The sequence below is a fragment of the Notothenia rossii genome (genome assembly GCF_949606895.1).
Source record: "Notothenia rossii genome assembly, chromosome: 7".
Taxonomy (NCBI): Eukaryota; Metazoa; Chordata; class Actinopteri; order Perciformes; family Nototheniidae; genus Notothenia; species Notothenia rossii.
This window is the reverse complement of record NC_136905.1, coordinates 12400356-12424995: the sequence shown is the minus strand read 5'-3', so window position 1 is coordinate 12424995 and position 24640 is coordinate 12400356. Positions and strand designations below refer to the sequence as shown.

Sequence of the window (24640 nt, the reverse complement as noted above, 5' to 3'; positions counted from 1 at the left end):
ATATTCAACGTGGTCTGCTCTAGATTTCCGATATGATATTTATGCCAAAATAAAGTATAATTGCTATTCATACAATGCTAAGCTACCAAGGTGAAGAAAGGTCAGCTTTTGTCTCAAGATTGAGGTGGTCTTCCATCTCCAACACACAGATGTATCTGTTGTTGTTTGGTATACACAAGCTGTTGATTATGTACAACATTTTCACTTTGTCTACTAACTCAAGCAACACTTGTACTGCATACTGAGCATCCAGTGAGTGACAGAGGTCGTTAAGAGTTACAGTAAATAAATCAGAAACAGTGGATGCTAGGTATTCAGGTTCCCCCCTGTGTATGCCAACACATTTGTAAATCCCACAAAAAATCTCACATGGGATCCTTGTCACAATGAACTCAGACAAAGCCCCTCCGCTGCTTGTTTGGCTCTTCGATGAGTGTGTTTGCATACAGTATTTGTGCATGGCACGTCTGTGATTGGTGTTGTGTGTTTGACAGAAAGTGTGTGCTGAATGTGTCGACCAGGTTATCACGTTGTGCAGCGTCTGTGAGCAGAGGCAGGGTGATACAGGTTTTAGAATGTGGGGTGCCAATCGAGCTGTGAAAATGGGAATTGAGTAGGGAAATGGGAATTGCTCCCTGCTGGTCCGTAACCTTCGCAATGTTGTTTGAAGCATTCCGCGTATGCATTCATCATTCATTCAATCAAAATGTGTGGGTTGCGTTTGTGTCCCGATGGTTACATTATGTGATAGAGAGCGACTTTTCTCTATTTGTGTGTCTGTAATTGCGTATGTGGGGTAGGGTGTATTTATGACAGCATGTCACACCCGTCTCCAAGCCCCAAGCCCTGGAACGGAATTGAATTAACCTAAATAAAGTCTAGTGTGTAGCGTACAGAACAGTTGAAAGGCAACAGCTGAGGGCTTGAGCTAAGGACTGTCTGAGTTTAAGACAGAAAGCACAAGCACAGCTAGGCAACATTACTCTGTTGTAAAAAAAACACAGATAAACTAAAGCTTGTGTCAGTTTTTAAACATTGGACACAATGGCTAATGTGCTACACCCCTCCTCTAAGGCTTTCAGAGAGAGGGAGAGAATATTGGAGCCAGTTCTGGGATCCTTGGCCGCCCTAGATAGCACAGCAGCAGTGGCAGCAGCAGCACCCATTAATGCGATTATAGCTTTTAGCTGAAGATTTTCAGGGCCAGTTTTCTTTAGAGGCATCATTAGTTTGTCCTCCTTTCTTCTTCTCCATCGGTATGTCAGTAAACAAACGCACGCATTCACACACAAATAGGCAACAGAAGGCTAGGTACTGTAACTGCTTATATCCAACCATGCGCAACACATGCAATGGTGCACACACACAATCATACGCACATGAATATATGAATACACAAGCATGCATGTAGCCCATATTGACTGCGCCATAGCCACGCACACTATAGCCAAACCCCACTACATTCACAACAACACGCAGAAAAAGAGGCATAATTAGTCTTTATTTTGAGATGATTAATTATTATTTAATCTAGTTGGCACTTCTCCGGACTTTCTGTTATGCAGTTTGAAAACCTTTTGATTAGAAATCCATGAAGCACATTATTATTCTGAAGCCTCTCTAATTATTCTTTGTAATCAAACCATGATTCCACAAAGACCCACTTTTAATTCAAAACCCACATTTCCTCTAGTGCTGCATTGCCGTCATTTTGGGTCTCATTGCTTAGAGGGTTCCCACTCGGCATGCTTAACATGTTTTTGACTTTGTGCGGCTATTTAACAAACCTTGAGGTGCTTCTAAGCTCCTCACTGCGCCGGCTTCATTTCATAAAGTCACCATTTATTAAACCTCAAGGCTACACCACGGTAAAAGCTTATTGGAGATATTGAGGTCATTTTACTGGGAGAGGGAGAAAGAGATTGTTGGAGATGGAGGGAAGACACAAGCTGAGGTACTACGTGTCATTCTGTGATTTAGCAGAGTTTAGACGGGTATAGCCAGGTGTCTTATTAGAGAGCGGCCTGCCTCAGTAGGCACTTTCTCTGCCAGCATATAAGGTCTTTGGTTATCTTTGTTTTTTACCCAAGCAAGTTCACAAAAAGACTTCAAACTGCTTTAAAGTGTTTTTCTCACCTGAGTGCCGAAACACATCTCAAAGATGCCAAGTTCGTTTTTCCTCTTCAACTAATGGCCATCAGTATGTGTGTATGTTCTTGTGTGTGTTTGTGCTTCGGTAAGCATGTGTCTCTGTTCCCTGTGTGTGTGTGTGTGTGTGTGTGTGTGTGTGTGTGTGTGTGTGTGTGTGTGTGTGTGTGTGTGTGTGTGTGTGTGTGTGTGTGTGTGTGTGTGTGTGTGTGTGTGTGTGTGTGTGTGTGTGTGTGTGTGTGTGTGTGTGTGTGTGTGTGTGTGTGTGTGTGTGTGTGTGTGTGTGTGTGTGTGTGTGTGTTGGTAGGCAGGATGAGCATCCCTTCTGTTACCGTTGCTGTCCCTTCATTTCACGCTCCGGCAGCTCCGCGTGAATCCTCTTCCCTTGGCTCATTATCAGTGCTGTTCAATGAACGTGCGTCCCACCAGAATGCAGGGTAAAACCAAATCATTATTCAAGAACGGGGGTCAGTGCAGACGTTGTGACTCTTTTGTTTAGTATATTTATTACTTTCCCTTCAGAAAGCAGGATGCAGAGCACATCTCCGCCCAACGTCATTTGGTTAGGCAGTCGATTCTCAAGCACCTGACCTGAGATTGATGAACACCAGCGCCTGTTACCGTCATTTGAAGCTCATTGGTGTCTTTTCTCTTTTTTTCTTGGCAGCGTCCAGTGTGCACGGAGCAGAATTCGGACACCTGCCGGACAACATTACAGTGTTGGAAGGAGAAAACGTCACTTTGAGGTAACTCCTAATCCCACACCTGCACCTACTAATTGCCTAAATAAACATGTTGGTGTTTTCCACCCACCTGTCATGCCACCTGTTAATTACTATTAAGCATCCCACATTGTGCCATACTTTTCCTCTTTTTTGATATCCTTGCAAATACAATTGTATAACTTTTTACTTTTTGCTGGAGTCATCCTGTCTGTCTGCAATCAACTTTTATTTAAATGTGAACATATTATTGCACAGGTCAGTACAGGGGGTAGAGCTCATCTGCATCCAACCTCACATGCCTAACTGTGAGTGTAGAAAGTAGAAATCACAGCTGTCCCCGGCTACCAACCAAGCGGAAAAACAGCTTACTTGCTTTCCCCCTTCCTCTGGATGTGACCTGGCATGGAAGTACATTCAGCAGCTCAAAAAGTCAACTACAAGTCAACATTACTTTCATCCCCTTTAAGCCTACACCTATTCAGATTTCGGAATAAATTCCTCTTTTAGTCACATTTTTCTCTTGAAAGAGGAGTGGGCCTTTCACTTAAATCAAATGTGTTATTAGGAAGCCATGCACACATCTGTCAATAATTGTTAACATCAACATGTCTCTCACCATGTTGGAAATCAAAGGACCAGGACGCTGATCTATAATGTCATCAAGACGTGAAGCCTGAGGCTGTTTTATCGATCCTGTGGAGATGTTAAATCTATAAAATGTACTTGGGTGTTTTCACACTGGGTGCTAAAATCACCTTAAATTAATTTACAGTTAAGTATAAGGAGAGCTGTGCATTAATGTTACATTAATGGCATTTTTTACCTTGTTTCTGGCTGTAGACAGGGTCGCCATCTCCCATGACTTTTGACAAATTGATTTGATAAGGGGTAGGACATCTCTTCGGTTGACCAATCACAACAGAGCCAAGCAGCTAACCAATCAGAGCAGACTGGGCTCTGGTTTCTGGACAGGCCGTTTTTCAATGTCCAGTATACCTGCTGCAGAGCTACTATTTCAAGTATACTACGTCATCGAGTGGCGCCGAATGTCGGGCATTTAACATGCATTAAGGCCCATTCCCAAACCGCCCCCTACACCCTACCCCTCCGTTTGCGCATTGGAGGGTCCGCCATATTGAGGGCTGTTCCAAACCAACGAGTGTGGAGCGGTGGGGAGGGGGAGTGGGCTATCAAGCCCTCAAACAGCGAGGCCGTTTCTCAATCACGAGGATGCTTGCTTGGTAGCACCTGTCTTCCGAGTCACTTCCTTCAGAAGCTAGGCAAGAATACTTCCTGGCATTCGGAAAACGAAGAGTGGAACAGGCTAGCAAGTGTGCAGGTGTGCGTCATATGAGAGGACCCGCCTTACATTTTTTTTTAAGCCACAGATTTGGGGAAACTGGTCCGTGCACAAAGCATTGTGGGGATTTGAAGGACGCGAAGTCTACCCATATGCAGCCTCGAAATTACCCCCAAACCAAGCCTCGGTGGAATTCCAAGTATGCTGGAGATTGGAACAGTCCTTCGGCGGCACTCGATGACGTAGTATCCTTGAAATATTGGCTTGGAAGCCAGTTTCCTCGCGATTGAGAAACGGCCAAGGTCTCTACCTGACCGGTCTCAACGCTGTGTGTGTCCTTCAGGAAACACGCTGTTTACAAGTAGTTCCAGCAAACATCCACTGATAAACTGCGATGTTAACAACCTCATGATAACCTCATATGTTTTAACTTAGGATCATACCTGTGTTTAGTCTAGAAAAAGGTAAATGTCTGCATTTTATTATAAAGTTGTGTATATTTACAGACTGTTGCAAAAACTAAGAATCTTATAAACATCAGGTTTAAAACTAAAAGAGCTTTACAAAAAACACAATGAAAGATGTTTGGAGTTTTATTTTAGTTATTAATGTACATTTTTTGTCTTAAGAGATGCCAATTTGAAACCGTTGTTACATACAGGCATTTCCTGTTTCTGCCGGAGAGAGGGGAGTTTGACCCAAAGCTTGCTGCTGTATTTACTCCCTCCATCTGACAGGAGGGAGCCTCGTTGAGCTGCGAGTGTGGCTACAGACGGAGTTCACTCCGTCACGGAGGGGTAGGGTCGAGGGAGTGGTTTGGGATTGGGACTTAAACAGTCCTTCGGCGCCACTCCATGACGTAGTATACTTGAAATAGTGGCTCTGCATCAGGTTTACTCGACATTGAGAAAACGGCCACAGAGTGTGAAAAGAGTTGCTGTAGCACAAAGAAAAATAAATACCTTTTTGAACATTAAAGCATGAGACAAGTCACTATAAACCTCCCCCTTTTACTGTAAAACTAAACATATGCCACTACTGGGTTTTCTACACCAGTTCCACCAAATGATTATTATTTTCTGAATGTGTGTTGAATCTCATTTCATTTTGATTTAACATTATACAGTACCTCTCAAGTAAAAACACTCAAAGATTTGAAAAAATATATATATAAATAAACTATTTTTATGTAAAATCACTTCTGCCCAAATTGGAAAAATATTGCGCTGTGCTTGAAACAATGCTGTTGTGTTGGCTTTGATGCGGGCCATTAAGACATTTGATGTTATTATGGTGCTCATTTCCTCTTGGCCTGCAGTCATATAGCAACATCATCAGTGCAGAAGTGATTAATTTTAAAAATAGATAATAGACGGTCCACAGATAATGATTTTTAATGGTGGGTTTTCTTACTGTCTCGTCTCTTTATTTAAACCCACCGGAAACAAACTGAATTTTAATCAAATAATATTCCCTTTTTATTTCCAATATTTCAAAACCTGTTAGAAGTGGTCTGCCCTCAGGTCATGTGTGCACCTGAACGTCAGCCCAGTGCCTTGTAGCCTATTTGTAAAGGACTTCCATGCTTTGCTGCACTGTGGCTGTTATGCATTGTGGTGTCAGTGACTTGGCATGTGATCTAAGATCTACCTCAACCGTGATATTTATCTGGGTCTTATCAATTAAACATGAGGACTACAGAGGCATTTCCTCGCAGCCAGTTGAGGCTGGGTAAGGACATCTAGTGGCCGAGGCAAGAACTGAAGTCACACCTGTGGACTGTGGTTTGGAAATAGCCATAATCTTTTAGAACAAAAGTGAATTAATACACTTTTATCACCAACATCATAATTCCCTCTTTCATTATTTCCACTAATGTTTCTATGTATTGCCATTTAATCTAATTACATTTTACAGCCACTTTAAGGCTAATGGCCAGTGGACAAACCTCTGGACTTGAATGTACCTTGGACTGCATCCATCGGCAAACAGACAATGTTACAGACAAAGTAACCCAGCTGTTAAAAGAATAATGGACAACCATTTCAATGCGTTGCTTGCAAGCTGTACTTTTGTAAAACTGATCTCAACCACCTTTTTTTATAATATGACCCATTTTTCTCCATCTGTGTAACAGGAGTGATGGATATTCATTAGCAACTGGCTGCAGAGAAATGGAGGAAAAACCAGAAAACATTATTAGTCTACTCTAGAGACATAACAGATGCAAATGCTTGGATACAGCACTGGGCATGAGGGGTCCATGAGTGGTATAATTAGTTGAAAAAGACGTGAATCATATATTATGACCTTTGCAGTGACTGTATTTGCACATAATTGAACCCCTATAGGATATTTTAAAACAACATGTTCAACAGCAACATGATAATCTCACTTCTGTATCATGAGTTATCTTTTCTGAGAAGCTTTAAAATCTTTATGGTGGCTGCAATAGTATAACTAATTAGATGTTTTAATTTGATAAATCACTCATTTGTTTGTGTTTACTTATTATAAATGTAATGAGAAAAAATCTAAGCACTGTTTAGGGTCAACCTACACATAATGTAATGCAGGCCTCTCACCTGTTAATTGCTTCCTGTCCCCTCACAGATGTCGGATCGACGAGGAGGTGACCCACAAGGCCTGGCTGAACCGCTCCAACATCCTGTTCACGGGGACAGACAAGTGGTCACTGGACAAGCGTGTGACGTTGGCCAATAGCAACAACAGTGACTTCTCCATCCACATCGACAACGTGCAAATATCCGACGAGGGGCCTTACACATGCACCTTCCAGGCCAACAACAAGCCCCGCATCGCCCATGTCTACCTCATCGTCCAAGGTGAGCAGCTGAGTGGAAACCAAACAGGAATCTGCAATAAATGTATCCAACTGCTGGCTCCTTTCCAAAAACGATCCAGAGCCTGCAGATTTGATTGCCAAGGCAACTGCTAAATAATATATGTGTGCACCAATGTTAGTGTAAGCAGCCTTTGACAAAAGCTGAATGGCTTAATTGGTAATTCATATGAGCAGTGCTGTCTATTGGATATGATTGAGGTTTGACTTCAGGGGAAGCAATTAAGATTTCCTATGGTTACATTTCAAAGTTCCCTTTCTGGTAAATCATGTCTAAATGTATGATAGGAAACTTAGTAGTTACTGCTTTTATGATGTTTGAGTATCTAAGGTTGGTATTTATGGTTATATCAAACGGCATAGTATATGATTCAGTCTGAAAGCCAATGCTTGTGAGGCTACAGCCATTAGCGGTTCTAAGGGGGGCCAACAAATTGTAATTACATTTAAAAAATGGTTGACACAAATTCTGTAATGTGATCTTTTGGGGCAAAATGACTTTAAACTGAACAAAAAATGTTTAATTTGTACCGCAATAAATGTGCCCCTCTCCTCAAATAACTGGTCCCAGTAAAAGTGGTCTCAAACCGCCACTGGCTACAGCACAGCCAGTCTAGTACAGGTGACAAATCACATTCCCATTATTTCCATGTAGCCAGTTAGGGTTACTTGTCTGTATAAACAGAAAGATATGCAGATGGATGAGGATGTGTGTGATGGAGATGAGATACACAGGGGGGCTGTCCAACTGCCTGACTAAATAACTGCCAATTCAGGACCGCGACTGAGGCTCAGTCATCAAGTCAGCAGCTAAGTGAGTGAGAGTCTGGCTGATCCTGAGTGACATGATGTATGGGCGCAGACCTGCCCAGAGGATGGATCTCAGACCTTTTCCTCCTGCATGTGTCAATTTGCATGCATATTTTTGACTGTGTGTTGGGCAAATTGCACGAATACATCACCAGGAGAATCAAACTTTTAACTGGATATACAGTATTAGGCTGTGTTCTGTTGGAATGAAAACACAAGAGCCGGCTCACAGCTTACAGGTGGCGGAAACAATGTCAGCTGCTTACTAACAGAGTTTTCACATTGCACTGCATCCAAACAAACAGTCATGTCTGCAGGGTGCAAAGCTTGGCACAGATGACCATATACCTAATTCCAAATCGCCTGCAGTTCCAGCCCTAGCTTGGTATCTCACAAAATAATTACACCCTGAAGTCAGTGCATCAAGCAGGAGCAGCTTCAGCGCCACTCCAGTCTGTGCTTTATCGCTGCAAGTATTCAACTCTAGTAAGATAAAGAAAAATAGGATCCTCGGTAGATGCCTTGCAAAACAAAAAGCAATCTCAGGGCCAAGCTCATTAAAATAAATGATAATGGGCCATTTAAATTCAAGAGCCATCTTGTTATCAAACTAACTACATGCATAGCACTCCAACACTTTGTGGGTTTGGGGCAAAGTGGTCATTCGACTTCAAAGTAAAAATTCACACTATCAGTTCTACACATTTTCTTTTTTTTCTTTAAAGATCAGATCTGATTAGATGTCAGGAGAAGGAGATTGTATTGCCCTTTGCGGCAAATTACAATGCAGTGCATCCTAAGTAGACGGACAAGCATATTGTTGCACAGTTCAGTAAGCACTCAGGCACAGATCATTAATCAACTGATTGCCTCTCTGTCTTAGGTGCAGGGATTTGCATTATACTTTAAACACCTTAATAGGCTGTGAGGGCATATCTCATCAATAATGTATGAAATGAGAGGGGATTTTGAGGTCATATTTTAATAGCATGATCTTGTTTTTCAGTGCCCGCCAGAATCGTCAACATCTCGAAAAACGTGTCTGTGAACGAGGGGGAGAATGTAAACCTCTTCTGTCTGGCGGTGGGTCGGCCTGAGCCCACCGTCACCTGGAAAGACCAGAAATGTAAGCTACCCCTTCCTGTTTGCTTGTCTTCACATCCAGAGATCTCTTGTTTACAGCTTCACCTTTATCTCCATGCCTCCACATTCATCCCTACCCCGGGTCTGCCTTAGTTCTTAGGCTTATCAGCATTCAGCTCATATCCACATCTTTATCCCACATACCTGTGCCATAACTCTTAAACCCAGCTGTTTAGTCTGTCCTGATCCTAAATTTATACTCTCCACATTTTCCCAATGTCCCAATGTTTTGTCCCAAACAACCACACATTATACCTAATTATCCCCACCGCGCCACCTGTAATCATCAGCATCTGTCTTCATCCACCCTGTCAACTGGCATCATGAAGCCAACCTACGCTAACAGCCCCTTTTTGTATTAAATCATCTATTTTTAGCTTCCATCATTTTGGGGAATCATAATGAGTTGAGAGTTGTCAGGCTGACGGATGAAGTCAAATCCATTTGATTTGATCAGCACAGCATTTATTTTATATTTGTTCCCTTCTTTGTCACCACTTACGTCCAAAGTCGGGAAAATAAGCATTACAGTGCCCGTAGAGATGACATGTTGTTATTAAATGTAATGGCAGTGCTGTGTGAACTGTTTGGCACATAAAGACATTTTCCATGTACTGAATATAACATTAATCCATGACTCAATATTCCTGAGTGTGTTTTACTTGCTCGTCTCTTTAGACTTTGGAGGTTTTTACAATTCAATGTTTGCTATTCAGTTTGGTTTAAATAAACAGGAATACATTGCATATTGCATGAGCTCCATGACCTCTTTGCTGAAATATGAACTAAACCGTATTTGCTCTGTTAAATATGGCCATGTGTGTGTGGAGGAAAGTCCAAAATATCTTAGATTGAACTTTTGAACAAGGCAGATGAGAGATTTATAACAAAACAAGGGTTATTTAAGACTTTTCCGTGTTCTGAAAATCAAATAATGAACACTTTGTAAGGAGGATGTTGCTTCGATGTCACAAAAGTCACGGTTGAAGCATTTCTACCTCACAACAGTATTGCCTGAGTTGCAGCTTGACTACAGCGGCAGAAGCACAGATCAAATGCAGCTCCGAGACAGCAATAATAAATAGGTCAATGTGAACATCTTGTCAACAAGCTGTGATTATTGTTGGGCGAATAAATGCGCAACCTATACTGTACTGCTGTACTTACTGATAACTTTGGGCTTGCTCAGAGGTCTATTCCTCCTCCGCTATCCCTGGTCTGTCCCTGAGATAGCCTGCTGTGTGTGCAATGTCCTTCTCTGCACAGTACAGTGTTTGTGAACCTACACAGTACCTTAGGCAGGGACAAGCCCGTAGTGGTCACTGACACCCACAAATACATGAAGTAAAGCATGCACAAGCACACACCTGCAGCACACCCACAACCTTACATCACAAACTCTGCGCGGCTGTTCTCATCTACAGCATTTCTCCTCTGTCAGCAGTAATCTTCCCTCTCAAGCCACCCCCACCATCTCAAACCGCCTCTCCCGTCTCCTCCCTCTCTCCCATAATAGCCCCACAGCTTGCAGGGAAAGAGATAGGGGATGCATTGCTATTCTGTGAGAGTCTGTGCAACCAAGCCATCAGTTGCAGGAGACCAGGGGCGGAGGAGAAAGAGGGGGAGAACTAGCCCAAAGAAACAGCAAGAAGCTGCCAGCCATCTGTCCCCATTACTCAGAGACTGCATAGAGAAGCTGCAGCGAGGGGGGGTGGGGGGGGGGGGGGGGGGGGGGGGGTGAGTAGAACAGTGTATGTTGAGTTTGGGTGGAGAATCTGGTGGTGGTGAGTTAAGAGGAAGAGCAACCCATTTGAGGCGAGACAGAGAACTTATTAGAGCTTTTAAACCCTTTGCAACTTGTCCACAGTTACCAGAGTCATATACAGATAGTTTCACTTCTCTGCACTGAGGTCTGCAGGCACTGCCTTCTTCCTCATTTTAACAGATCAGATACTATCTGTTGCACCCATTCCCTCTTATTTAGTTAAATGCACCAGTGAATACGGGCCCCATCATTTGATGTCCCATCTGTTAAAACACATGGGCACACAAGCTTAGCATGGATGGATGGATGGATGTTTGTGGTGGTGAGACGAGTAGGAGGAATGCACTTTCACTAACAACTTGATTATGATAAGCATAAAGAAGTATATGCCTTTGACAATGAGTTTATAGGCTGTTAAAGGATGTGGGTGTTTGTGCGCATCCACAAGCTTGAATCATCGACAAAAGTAGGATTGAAAAAGGAAGGTAGAGTTTGGCAAAAGCTAAGCAGTCAGCAGAGCCAAACAAATCCAAAATAGAGATGATTAAAAAATCAGTGTGTGTGTGGTTTTATATACTAAATGGACTGGATGAGGGACAGGTGTGGCGTGATGAGAGAATGCATTGCAGGTGCGCAGCTTGAGTGTGGAAATCTGAAGATTGGAAATGGTAGGAAAGCGTCGCCAGAAAGTTCTCGCAAGTTTATTTATCCACTCCTGCTGACATTTGAAAAAGAAGAAAAAAAAGATTCACCACAAAATATTCTTGTGCTCTTTTTTTAAATGTAATGCTGTCTATTCTAATTAGTTAGCCATTTGAGGCCTCAGTTTAATTACATTGCTCTCATATTTTGGTCAATTTGTGAGCACAAGACAAATGTGTGTTTAGAAAGCCAGAAAAGTATATTTTGCTTCCTTGCTTCAGTTATCAAAGAAAAACACAAATGTATAACATGAAGCAGCTTCAGTCAATGTTTTTGTTTTGGAGAGGAGAAGACGTCGGCAATCATTCGTCTACCGGTAAATTCCTTCTTGGTCAGGCATTAATAAAAACAAAACAAATGTAATTGTTTAAAAAATGTAAGATAACCCGTCTGAGAAAACTGAAAGCTATGGACTTCATTTTAGCAGGTGGCTTTTCTGGTTTACATCCTGCTTCATTTAGCTCAAGTAACCCACCATTTCAGCATTTTCCTCGTCTGAAGGACAGATTTTACAGACTCTAAGGACACCCATCCATCTCTGTTTCAACCCAACAGACCTCTCTGTCTGGATGGTAGTTTATGTAATGGAAATGGATAAGAGGAGCCGAGAAATCAAGTGCACTGATGATCTATTGAGGCTCAAAGTGCTGCTGTGGAAATAGAGCACGGTGTCACTGTAGGGCAGGGCTGAACCCATGATCCTTTTTTCCCTTCCTCTCATTCATGTCGCCCCCCTCTCTTCTCAGGTGCAATCCAGCTATCTCTGGTGGTCAGGAGTCAGGCTACTTCAAAAGCCATAAGTGGTTGATGGAGATGTATTTTACAGACCATTGTAAGGGTGCTAGAGGCCGACTCCAGTCAGATATGATCTCCCACCAAAGTGGAGAAAAGGTGTGCCATGGGGATGGAGAGGGAGGGAGGGAAAGAGAGAGAGAGAGAGAGAGAGAGAGAGCTGCTGTCATATTACATCACACATGAGGATTACAAGTCCATGAAGGAACCATCCACATCAAAACCCAGCTGACATCTCTCTGTTTCCCTCTTCATGTTGCTGTTTTTCTCCTCTATCTTTATATCTGTGTATCTGTCTGACTGTCTTGCTCGACATCTCTTGCAAATTACCACTCTCTGTGTATCTGTAATGCGCTCTCTAGCGCTCGATTGCTCTCATTTTTTTCCTGGTTTTTATTTCTTGGAAGTCATCTGTAACAGGCCTGTGTGTTCTCCAGTGCTAGTTGTCTGATTCGATCTATTTCTCCACTTTTCCCCCCTGCATACCGCCTCAGCTCCCCCCCTCTGGCGAAATTGGCTGCTCTGCTTACTTGACAGAGACGTCGCACGAGAGCTATATATTTATTAAACTAATGGAATGAATGAATAACATTGCACCCACCCCACCTCATCGCCCAGTGCCCTGCACTTTCTCCGGTGGCAGGAGCAGACGTTGACGCTCGCTGCTCAGCCGCTGCCGCAGCAGCTGCAACTACTCGTTTCCAGCTCAGTAGCCACACTAATAATCCTCCAGTATAATCTCCAATTAGAACCGCCGCGCTAATCTCTGACAGGAATAATCATGGCGTTTAGCGTCTTTTTTGTGTGTGTTTGCGTCGGTGTTGCTCACAAACGTGCTCAGGGAATTTTTTTGTGTTTGTTAGGGGAAGTAAAGGTCCACTGACTGACGGTGGTTGTGTGTATGTTTAGTGGGCTTTGAAAGGGGAAAGTGAGCCGCAATTTAAGAGCTGGATCTCCTTGTTAGTAGTGAGATTATGTATTATGTCGTGTTCCACAGTCTGACTTCTTTAATGGGGTAAAGGGGAGAAAAAAAAGAAGACCTAATGGTTTCGGGGGCTCTGAGACAGCTGGCTTGCAGGGAGTAGGGGAGGTGCACCCTCACTCTCATTCCTCTTCTCTCTGCTGCTGCTGCTGCCGCCGATTCAATAACACCCCCAACATCAATTCCCTCACATGAAGGAGCAATAACTTGTATCCTGTCTCTTTGACTCTCCCCTCTGAAGAGATGTTGAGGCTGTTTGACGCCCCGAGGAAAAAAAATAACTGAAAATGCTAGACTGACTAATTTGGTTTTGGGGCACCTGGGATTTTGTCAACATCAAATAACAGCCAAATATTCTTCTCAATACGTAATGTAGTGAACGGGTCATCCCTGTTGTGTCTACTGCCTGGAAGAAATACTTACAATCTCCCCTGACACTATACAAGAAAACTGTGTCAGTTCTGTCATATCATATTTACTTACAAAATGTTTATCTACACAACAATTCACCAGCTGGCCCATTACTTTAATGAACAATGTAGCTTGAGGCTCTTAAGGATCATGACACAAATATGTTTTTTATTAATTTCATGTTGTTGTTTGGGTGGTCCAAATGATGAATAATGATTCCAATCAACCCATTGTAATTACAAGTTAACAAAGTGAGAATACATTATTCAGTTCATGAGGTCAAACATGGATTTTTATATTTTAGATACATCATTTGCTAATGTATATCAGGATATCGATTTCCAGCATATCACATATACAGTATGTCAATATTGGAAAATGTACATCTAGATCACATGTGTCAAACTCAAGGCCCGGGGGCCAAATCAGGCCCTTGGTGGATTTAATTTCGGCCCGTAGGATAATTTTTAATCACTATTAGATCTGGCCCTCCGCTATATTGCACGCACACCTTCACTCAACCCTGAGGGTTTCCTCCGCTCAGAGCCTGAGCCCAAACATAGATGACCTTGCCCCCAAGATGAGATGCCAAGTATCTGGCTTGAACTAGCATCAGAGCAGCAAGCTGAGCTTCAATGGATGTTTCCTTCTTCACTTTTTCTCTCACGACAACAGGGCATGTTTGGTTTTCTCTTTGAGGGAAATCTTTTTTCTGAAGCTGTTGTTGGCCTGTGGAAAGATTTATTCATAAGAAATGACTCCGGAAAAGCTGCAGGTAGTTTTGCAATAAACATTGAACCAGTCCGGCCCTCGACTAGTACCCATTTCTTTATTTTGGCCCACTGTGTATTTGAGTTTGACACCCCTGTCATAGAGCTTTGTAATATTTTTGACAACTCCAAAGGGATTATTATGAACTACTTTTATTCTTCTGGTCTTTCTGAAATGTGTCTTTTGTGTCCAAATGTTTGTGGATTGTTGTTCAAATGTACTTGAATTAATGTGTTTAATTGTGTTCCTGTTCAAGTGTGTATCTCTCATGCTGTGTTGCTATACATCTTGGAAATAAAAATATATTTGTATGCCTGAATCGTGTGCTGAAAATGAAGAGCAACACCAAATCTGATTAAGTTCTCAATGCACATCCGGCCAGTCGTCACGCAATTTCACAAAGTATAAGTAAATAATGCAAACTCACAAGCACACAGGAAACACACACATCAGATAAAAGTGTGTGTCCAGAATAAGTGAGAAGAGATAACTAAGAACATTTGCCTGATTTTGACTGATTCTACTTTACTTAAGTAGTTTGAATTGATGCTATTTTATTCTACTTCGATTGTATTCTACTTCAATTACTATTTTATTCTACTTCAATTACATAGCTAACGTAACAGGTTAGTTTGAAGATTCAGTTTATTAACACAACATATACATAAACTAATAAATACTTATGGAATATTATAGGTTTACTATTCAGCAGTTTATGAGGTTGCTAAAACCATCCCCACCTTTACCAGCTGCCGCTTTAAAGGGATGAACACCTAAAGTTCCACATGTGTCAAACTCAAGGCCCGGGGGCCAAATCAGGCCCTTCGTGGATTTAATTTCGGCCCGCAGGATAATTTCAAATGTTCTATTAGATCTGGCCGGTATATTGCACCCACACCTTCACTCAATCCTGAGGGTTTCCTCAGCTCCGAGCCTGACCCCAAACATTGATGAACTTGCCCCCAAGATGAGATGCCAAGTATCTGGCTTGAACTAGCATCACAGAGCAGCAAGCTGAGTTTCAATGGATGTTTCCTTCTGCACTTTTTCTCTTACGACAACAGGGTATGTTTGTTTGTTCTTTGAGGGAAATAGTTTTTTTGAAGCTGTTGTTGGCCTGTGGAAAGATGTATTCATAAGAAATGACTCCGGAAAAGCTGCAGTTAGTTTTGCAATAAACATTGAACCAGTCCGGCCCTCGACTAGTACCCATTTCTTTATTTTGGCCCACTGTGTATTTGAGTTTGACACCCCTGTCATAGAGCTTTGTAATATTTTTGACAACTCCAAAGGAATTATTATGAACTACTTTTATTCTTCTGGTCCTTCTGAAATGTGTCTTTTGTGTCCAAATGTTTGCGGATTGTTGTTCAAATGTACTTGAATTCATGTGTTTAATTGTGTTCCTGTTCAAGTGTGTATCTCTCATGCTGTGTTGCTATACATCTTGGAAATAAAAATATATTTGTATGCCTGAATCGTGTGCTGAAAATGAAGAACAGCACCAAATCTGATTAAGTTCTCAATGCACATCCGGCCAGTCGTCACGCAATTTCACAAAGTATAAGTAAATAATGCAAACTCACGAGCACACAGGAAACACACACATCAGATAAAAGTGTGTGTGCAGAATAAGTGAGAAGAGATAACTAAGAACATTTGCCTGATTTTGACTGATTCTACTTTACTTAAGTAGTTTGAATTGATGCTATTTTATTCTACTTCGATTTTATTCTACTTCAATTACTATTTTATTCTACTTCAATTACGTAGCTAACGTAACAGGTTAGTTTGAAGATTCAGTTTATTAACACAACATATACATAAACTAATAAATACTTATGGAATATTATAGGTTTACTATTCAGCAGTTTATGAGGTTGCTAAAACTATCCCCACCTTTACCAGCTGCCGCTTTAAAGGGATGAACACCTAAAGTTCCACATGTGTCAAACTCAAGGCCCGGGGGCCAAATCAGGCCCTTCGTGGATTTAATTTTGGCCAGCAGGATAATTTCAAATTTTCTATTAGATCTGGCCGGTATATTGCACCCACACCTTCACTCAATCCTGAGGGTTTCCTCAGCTCCGAGCCTGACCCCAAACATTGATGACCTTGCCCCCAAGATGAGATGCCAAGTATCTGGCTTGAACTAGCATCACAGAGCAGCAAGCTGAGTTTCAATGGATGTTTCCTTCTGCACTTTTTTTTCTTGCGACAACAGGGCATGTTTGTTTTTTTCTTTGAGGGGAATAGTTTTTTGAAGCTGTTGTTGGCCTGTGGAAAAATGTAATCATAAGAAATTACTCTGCAGATAGAGCCATAAGAAATGAATGCAACTGATTATTTAATGATTAATGTTGTTTTTATAGGCAATCATTTAAGCTTTGTTAGTTCCAGGTTTAATATGTGCAATAAGTTCATTTCAATACGTTTTGCAAAAAACATTGAACCAGTCCGGCCCTCGACTAGTATCCATTTTCTTATTTTGGCCCACTGTGTATTTGAGTTTGACACCCCTGATCTAGATGATATTGTTATCTGATATGTATTGGTGCCTCCCCCATGGTCTTAAAACCATCTGAGCTATAGTTTTGCCAGTCCCCCCCACCGCAGTATCTCAAGTGGTCAACCCTAAATCAGTACCCGGAATCACCTTGCATTTGATATATACTAACCCCTTGACATCTGCCTTATGTGCATAGATGGGCTGGTGAGTGACGGGGAGTTCCTGGACATCACAGAGATCAAGAGGGAGCAGGCCGAGGACTACGAATGCATCACCAACAATGGAGTGTCTCCACCTGATCAGCGCAAGGTCAAGGTCACGGTAAACTGTAAGTATCCCTCTCTGCGCCTCCCAGCATCCCAGTGGTGATAATTCAAGTCAAACTGGACCTGCTGTGTAATAGCACAATGATGTAGTCATAATGTTAATATGTTAGTTTCATTATTATGTATGAGCTTATACATCTTAATGTTGCTCTCACCGGGGGATTATCAACCTTGTTTGCAACTCTGTGCTGGCCCGACTTGACTTCCCGGTGAAGGCAGATGTATACTAATTGCTGCCTCCCTCCTTCTGTTTCTCCATTGTTTTCTGCCTCGCGTTTCCTGCCAGACCCTCCCATGATCACAGACATGAAAAACATACCAGTCCATTTGGGTAAAACGACCATCTTGCGCTGCGAAGCCATGGCAGTCCCACCAGCCGCCTTCGAGTGGTACAGAGACGACCACAGGTGAGACAATTTTCTCTCCATGGTCTATGGTCCTTACCAAGGTGAGCTGTACACACAAAATGAAGTCTCCACAGAGTCCAAAATCCATCCAATGCCAGCCTTCAATTTTAGTTTTGATGTTTCAAACTTATCTTCTGAAATGATGATCTGCTCAGACACAGTGTGGGGGCTGTAAGTTAAGAAGACTAGTTTTGCCCTACTTCACTCTTTGAATACTCATTTTAAATGTCAAAAAAGCTGATCACATCCGTGTTGTCATTAACCTTTATGTTTTTGTGACGTTGATTGGACAATGTATCAGTGCAGCAGCACAGGAGTAACAGTGTGTCTGGTTAATATGTAGCTTTTATGAGCCTCAATCAAATCATTGTGTTGCACCAATCAGTTGCCTGCCAAAACAAAAGAAAATATGTTAATGAGAACTGTTAAACTGTGAGTTCAGTGATAAGAGAGAAAAGGAGGGAACAGAACAGAGATTTAACCGGCGGAAACTCATTAAACTTAGCCGCAACATCAAATCTTTGCTAAACTTATTTTTTCCCTTCAGACATCCTACCATGGCTGCTGTCCTTTTACCCAACCTCTGACATTTGTATAGGTCGGAGATAATCATGCATGGTTTTTGCCATCACTGAAGAAATATTAGCTGGTTGGAAAACTATTTGCTCTCTATCACCCACACATAATCTCTCCATCCGAGTTTATAAAAGGTCCCAGAGAGCGTAGGAAGAGTGAGGATGATTTGGCATCAGCCAAGGTAAGATGCAAAAGTACTTAGACAAGCCTTTGTCAGCCAGAGAGAGCTGTTAATAGAGTAAAATGGGCCCCTGCAGGAGGGCTCTGTTATTTATGGATGTGAGATTTCACTATGAGTACAAGGTGAGGCAGAGCTAGAGTGTGGAGGGGGACTGTGTGTGTGGCAGGGTCGCTCTGGAGAGATGTAGAAAAAGCCTCTTATGCGGGCTGAGTCACTCGGTGTGACTTTTTATGTTATTTCCCTTTTTCTGACACACTCTTTTTTCCCCCTTCCTTTGCTTCTGCTCCCCCACCTCTACCACCCAGGCCGCTAGAGAGTGACAACACCTTGAGGATCAAAAACGAGAAGACGCGCTCGCTGTTGCTGTTCACCAATGTGACAGAGAAACACTTTGGCAACTACACCTGCTTTGCCTCGAACCGTCTTGGGGCCTCCAACGCCAGCATGCTGCTTTTTCGTAAGTTTTCAAATAGCAATAACATTAAAACGCTCACATTTATCACATGTGACATACTCCCACAAAACAGTACATATGCAATGACACACTGTTTTTCCCTCTGCGCCCTGTCTCGTTTTTACTCTGCACAGCATTTTCTCAGCCGTCTCCTCCCTCCTTCCTCCCCATTTTCGTTATTCTCCGCCCCATTAAAGCTCTGCTTGCCTACATTACCGTCTCCCTCTCTCTCTTTAGTTTGTTCCCGCTCTCACCCTCCATCTCTCGTCCGTACACATTCCTGCTTGCACACACACTTGCTCTGATCTGTCCTGTTACCCAAGAAGTTGTCATTTCTCTCCAAGCCCAATTCACATTAACCGTCCCCAATGAGCGATTCCCCTTTCATTTCCCTTTTACCCCCCTCCACACCCACACCTCCCTTTAGTGCATTCAGCATTACCATCTTAAGTGAGTCCTTCATCTATCCCCTTTCTTCTTTCATTCCTTTACCCATTATCTCAGCCAGTCTCCCTTCAATGACTCACTCCCTCGTCAGACCCATATATCTTCCTGCTCTCTTTTTCCATCACCGCTGCCACTTCTGTCAGACTATCTCTCCATCATCTGTCCTTCTGCCTCCTCTTTCCTCCCTAATCTCCTCCTGCCATCATTAGAACACAACAAACCCCTCTCTGTTATGGTCCAGGCATGGACGGAGCATAATCAGATACTTATGTGGCAATTCTATTCATACACTGTCCCTCACTGTCATTGTCTCTGCTGACTTTTTTTTTCTCATGCTTTTGTACCTCTTGGTTCACTATTTTAAAAGGTACCTCATGTAGCACTTTCATATCAACAGCCCTATATCACATCAAAATTGGCACATTATTGTAATTACCCTGAACAAATGATCCCATTACTGAGACCATTGGCTAGCTCTAAGTATACATTTTTGCTGTACATTATTACATTACAATTTGGAAATCTACTAGATTGCCAATGGCCCAAAAGAGGAAGAGGTGTTTTTACATTTGTCTCTAAAATTATTATGTAATTTTTCTGCGTCTCACACAATTTGTTGAGATCTTACTTGGATAATGTTGCCTTTTGTTTTGCTTTCTAGAGAGCCATTATCGGAATTTAATGGCTTTTTAATTTAAGATGCGCCATGGCAACATACCGAATTATTTAACTCAATAGACCCTTCTCACTGCGGATACTTTGTCAGACACAGGTGTAGCTAATGAAATTAATAAGGGTTGCATTTTATTCAAGTGTCTCAGTGCCAGAGTGCTCATAATGTGTTTTCTGGCTGACTGGATTAGATTTCTGGCACAAATAAATCAAATCAAAGCCATAATAAATGTTATTAGTTTTACCTGTGTTAGACAAGTCAAAATGTAAACCCTGAACATGTTAACTCAAGCTTCTCATCACTTTGTTATTTGAGATAAACCATACACATGTGACTAAATTAAGAAATTCAATAGGCCTTTCTCCCAGTGTCAATTTAGACGTAACAAATAGGTGAAACTAATCACATTAATAAAGACTGCTGTGTACCTCTACTATGAATGCAGGCTCTGTGCCTTTCTGGCCCAGCCATTATTAAAGTCAATAATTTCACCTGTGTTCGACACGTCAAAATGTCAGCTCTGAAAGCCTTTAACGTGTAAACCCCAGCATGTCATGGCTTTGAAACTTGATATTAATATGTAACTAAATCAAGGAATTCAATAGACCTCTCTCACGGTGGTCATTTAGACGTGACAAATGCGTGTAACTAATAACATTAATAATGGCTGTGTGCTTGTACTGTGCATGCATGATCAGCTGCTTGCTTTTCTGACAACCCTATATGAGACTAATGTAGAGTGTTAAGCTATTGGAATATGGGAAATGTTTTTTAAATGTCTACACCATATCACAGATGTAATACACAGGCCTAGTTTTTTGTTTACAAAGGTTTGCCGAGGTATCAGAATGAGTTTCTTGCACTTATTTGAATAATAATAACCCATAATAATAATAATGCTACTAATACTACTATTACTGCTTCTACTACTACCACAACTACACACCTAACAATTGTCTTTGTTCTTTTACATATACACATATTCTCCCTTCTTTTGGTACTTTTTCGTGCAGGACCGGGGGCCATTAAGGGGCGAGGAGTCGGTCTACATGCAGGGATGAGTGTCGGCGTGTCTGTTTGGCTTTCCCTCTCTGCTGTTCTTCTGCTGAAGGTGTAAAGATGGAGCTCCACCTGGAAGTGTCCCTAAATGTCCCTTAAAGCCCCCTTCCCCCTCTTCCTCCCTCTCTCCCCCTCTACGGATGGAAGAAGGAAATGAAATTCTTTAATTACGAACCCATCACTGTGAACAAAAAGAATATGCATTATTCCAGGAGCCATTCAATCATTGCATCAAACACAACCCCATTAAGCTCCCCCCCCACCCCCACCCCCCCCCCCACCCCCACACCCTCAATTCAATTTTCGAGGTCAAACCATTGTAATCATATCTTCCTCTCTTTCTCACACACAGTCTGTCTCTCTCTTTTTGTCTCCCAGAATGCCTTGCAGATTTGTCTGACTTGGTACTCCCCTCCTTACCGAACTTTCCCTCATTATTACCACTGGGCTGATGTTGATAGAGAGTGTATATTAACGATTATTGTGTCCGTGATCAATGAGAAAATAGATAATCTAACAACTGGACGATCATTGATGTAATATACTACATAGACTAATGACTGACCTACAATGTTTGCCTTATGGGAACGGTACATAACATCTCAATACTATGGTGGATATATTTATGGAAATTATAGTTATAATGTGGTACTGACGGTCATGTGACCTTTTGAAAAATGTTCCAGTTGGTGGCTATGTGAAGTGTCACCCTGTGATCACACACATCTACACACACACACACACATACACACACACACACACACACACACACACACACACACACACACACACACACACACACACACACACACACACGTATGGCTTTTTACTTTTAACTGTGTAGCAGTGAAGCTGCTATGAATGATGTCAAATGTATTTTAAAAAAAGGGTGGGTGGTGAAGGTGTCAGTCTTAACTTCCCCTTTATGTAATTCGGGGGGTTTATACCAAGGTTTCGCATGTAGACCCCCTTACTACCCAAACCTTTTTAGACCCGTTACCCCCCGCCCCTCTGTTCAACGTGCTCTGTCTAGTCCCCCCATGCATCGCTATAGTGTTTCCTGCTCTGTGTCACCCCCTTCCTCCCCCAGTCTCCCTCCCCAGTGTAAATATATGCAGTACAGAGGCCACGCCGGCGACCTCAAGTTGCCTGGCGCCGAACGACATCTCCCATCAGCCTCGACTACGCTCCAGTTTTCTGAAGCAGTAAGAGACTGTCAAGTGACAACTATATCTTCTGTTTCAAAGCTGCGACTCCATCCTCTTTGTCGCTTGTTGATAGCATGTACCGGTTAGAGATGTTCCTGTTGTGACTCCATTCACTCCCTCCCTCCCTGCACTGTGTCTGTTTACTCGGCAAGGTTACCTGCTTTTACTTTTTTGGTGTTAATAATAGTACAGATGATGATGATGTTAATAAGTATTTGAATAACTATGAATAGTAATTCCATGTGAGAAAAAAAAAGAACAAAATCTGATGGTAATGAGCCGTGCGTGGGAAACATAATTTTTGTACTTACTCTGAGAAATCACACACATTGAACAACTACAAGAAAAAACAAACAAAAAAAAGACATGTAAAGTTTTTGAAGTGATGTGCTCTATTTTGCCATGACAAGCTTTTTAAAAACGCATTTGAAACAGTCTGAAGGATTATTTCATCAAGTCCAGAAGCAGTGAATGATGATGTAATTTATAATTTGTAACAGTTTATGTATTGGACTCTTTTTTGTCATGCTGTTAACTGCATCACCCACACACACACCTACTGCATATTTGTCCACTTATCATAGTTTGTCTCTCTCCGACCAGCTAGATAAATGATTTGGATCCATGTCAGGCTCTGGTCGTGGCTGTACTGTAAGTCGGTTCTTGTTTGGCCAGACTGCAGGGAGATAAAGATGTAATTAGCCATTACCTGTGGCTGGCTAAGTGAAGGAGCCTGGGCTCCACCTGTCCCTTCTGCCAGCCAGTGATGGCCCCCATAAATCAAGCTCAATCCTGCCACTGACAGGAATCCTCTTCAAGGACAAGCTCGCCGTGGTGCGCCGGTCCTCCCTTCAGTGTGTACCTGTGACATGCAGACATGGGCACTACAAACCCTCCATGGCACAATTATCCATCCACTGCCCCCGCACAGCACAAACAGTGGGAGGTAAGCCCATATTTCAATACTGTGGCACTCGACTCTCCACTGAAACACTGTTCCACTCACATGCAGCGACTATATGCAAATATGCCATAACGAGCCTGCACGGAGAGACGAGTTTCCCCCGGCTGAACCCTGTGACCTTAAAGGGAAATTACTCTGTATTGAATCAATTTTCTGAATGTGTTTTGTTTGATTTTGTTTCAAACCAGCAATAACCCCTAACTCTACTGTGCAAGAGGTATCGGATATGGGTAAAGTTGTGGTGTAATATCTGAAAAAAATCACATTAACAAGGTATATCAAATAGATCTATTGATGTACTTTTACTGTGTACAGTACTCGGAAATGATTGTGAAGCTCTGTTTAAATGGCCCTTAATCTAAAACAATACATGTTGTACTCAAAAAAGTCTTGCCCTCTGCGATGTATTCGGGTTGTCTCTGTGACAGAACACACTGTTTGTGCATGCATCTTGTTGCTCCAAAAATAATGATGGATTCCATTTCAAGCACAAGAGCAGGTTGTTTGGTCAATGCTTCTTTTTTTTGTATCTCAGTCACTTTTTTAGCCTCAATATCTCATCGTCATTGATGCTGTTTGTTTTTTCTTTGATTTTCCGCTCAAATATTATACTGTTCCATGTCAGCATCCCACTGGGTCTGTCGGTGGCATATAACATCTCTATGTACATAATCTGTCCTTGATGAAGAAAAAGAACAAAAAATTGAACAAAATGTCAAAATGTCAAAATGTCAAAATGAAAACGGACAAAAAAAACAACATTCTGTCATGTTTCTCCATGTGGGTTTGAAAAAAGCACGTCAATGTTCGTGTATGAGTGGATTTTGAAAAAAAAGAAACAAGCAAACATTGTATTTTGTGTTCATGGTTGAATGGTACAGATGGTGGTGATACAGGCAATATGAGTTGAAATTGAGGAGCGATTACAAACAGAATGTGGGCATTTGTACACACAAACAGCAAAAGAACATGTTTTCATGAGTCATGGTGTATGTAGATGAATCACGCTGGTGAGGAGGACTGGAGAGAGTGTAGACAAGGAGGCAGCAGATCCCCTGGGTGCTCAATTTGAGGGTAGAAGAGGATGCTGTTGAGAGAACACCCTGCACAACGGGCCTGTGGGAGGATACCCTGACAATACAACAAAAGCTGAGAGCCAGGGGGAGATGGGATGACTGTGAACCCTCTAGTTAGAGAAGGGAGACAGGCAGGCGCTCATATTGCATTTCCAAACTTGGGCACTGTGGTCCCACCCAGGGGATGGTGTACCACACACTATTTATGGTTGCGCTATGTAATGAATAGCATTAACATAGCCTTGATCGCAAACACAGTCTGGCCTACTTCAAGTGTATAAATAATAACCCAACTGGGGTTCAATGAGTTTACGGTGATATAAACAAGACGTTTGCTTGGCCCCTAAT

General features: G+C 42.1%; 1 protein-coding gene across 1 annotated transcript in view; it reads left to right on the top strand.

Annotated features, from left to right (window-relative positions):
• Positions 1–24640, top strand: part of iglon5 (IgLON family member 5) — a 97936-nt gene that overhangs the window by 70236 nt on the left and 3060 nt on the right. Inside the window, exons 2-8 of the mRNA XM_079692341.1 lie at positions 2816–2894; positions 6787–7019; positions 8853–8972; positions 17118–17249; positions 17534–17654; positions 18717–18868; positions 20999–24640. The exon at positions 20999–24640 is cut by the window's right edge and continues 3060 nt beyond it. Coding sequence (XP_079548467.1) covers positions 2816–2894; positions 6787–7019; positions 8853–8972; positions 17118–17249; positions 17534–17654; positions 18717–18868; positions 20999–21102 — 941 coding nt within the window. The 3' untranslated portion in view covers positions 21103–24640. The remainder of the gene's footprint in view (positions 1–2815; positions 2895–6786; positions 7020–8852; positions 8973–17117; positions 17250–17533; positions 17655–18716; positions 18869–20998) is intronic.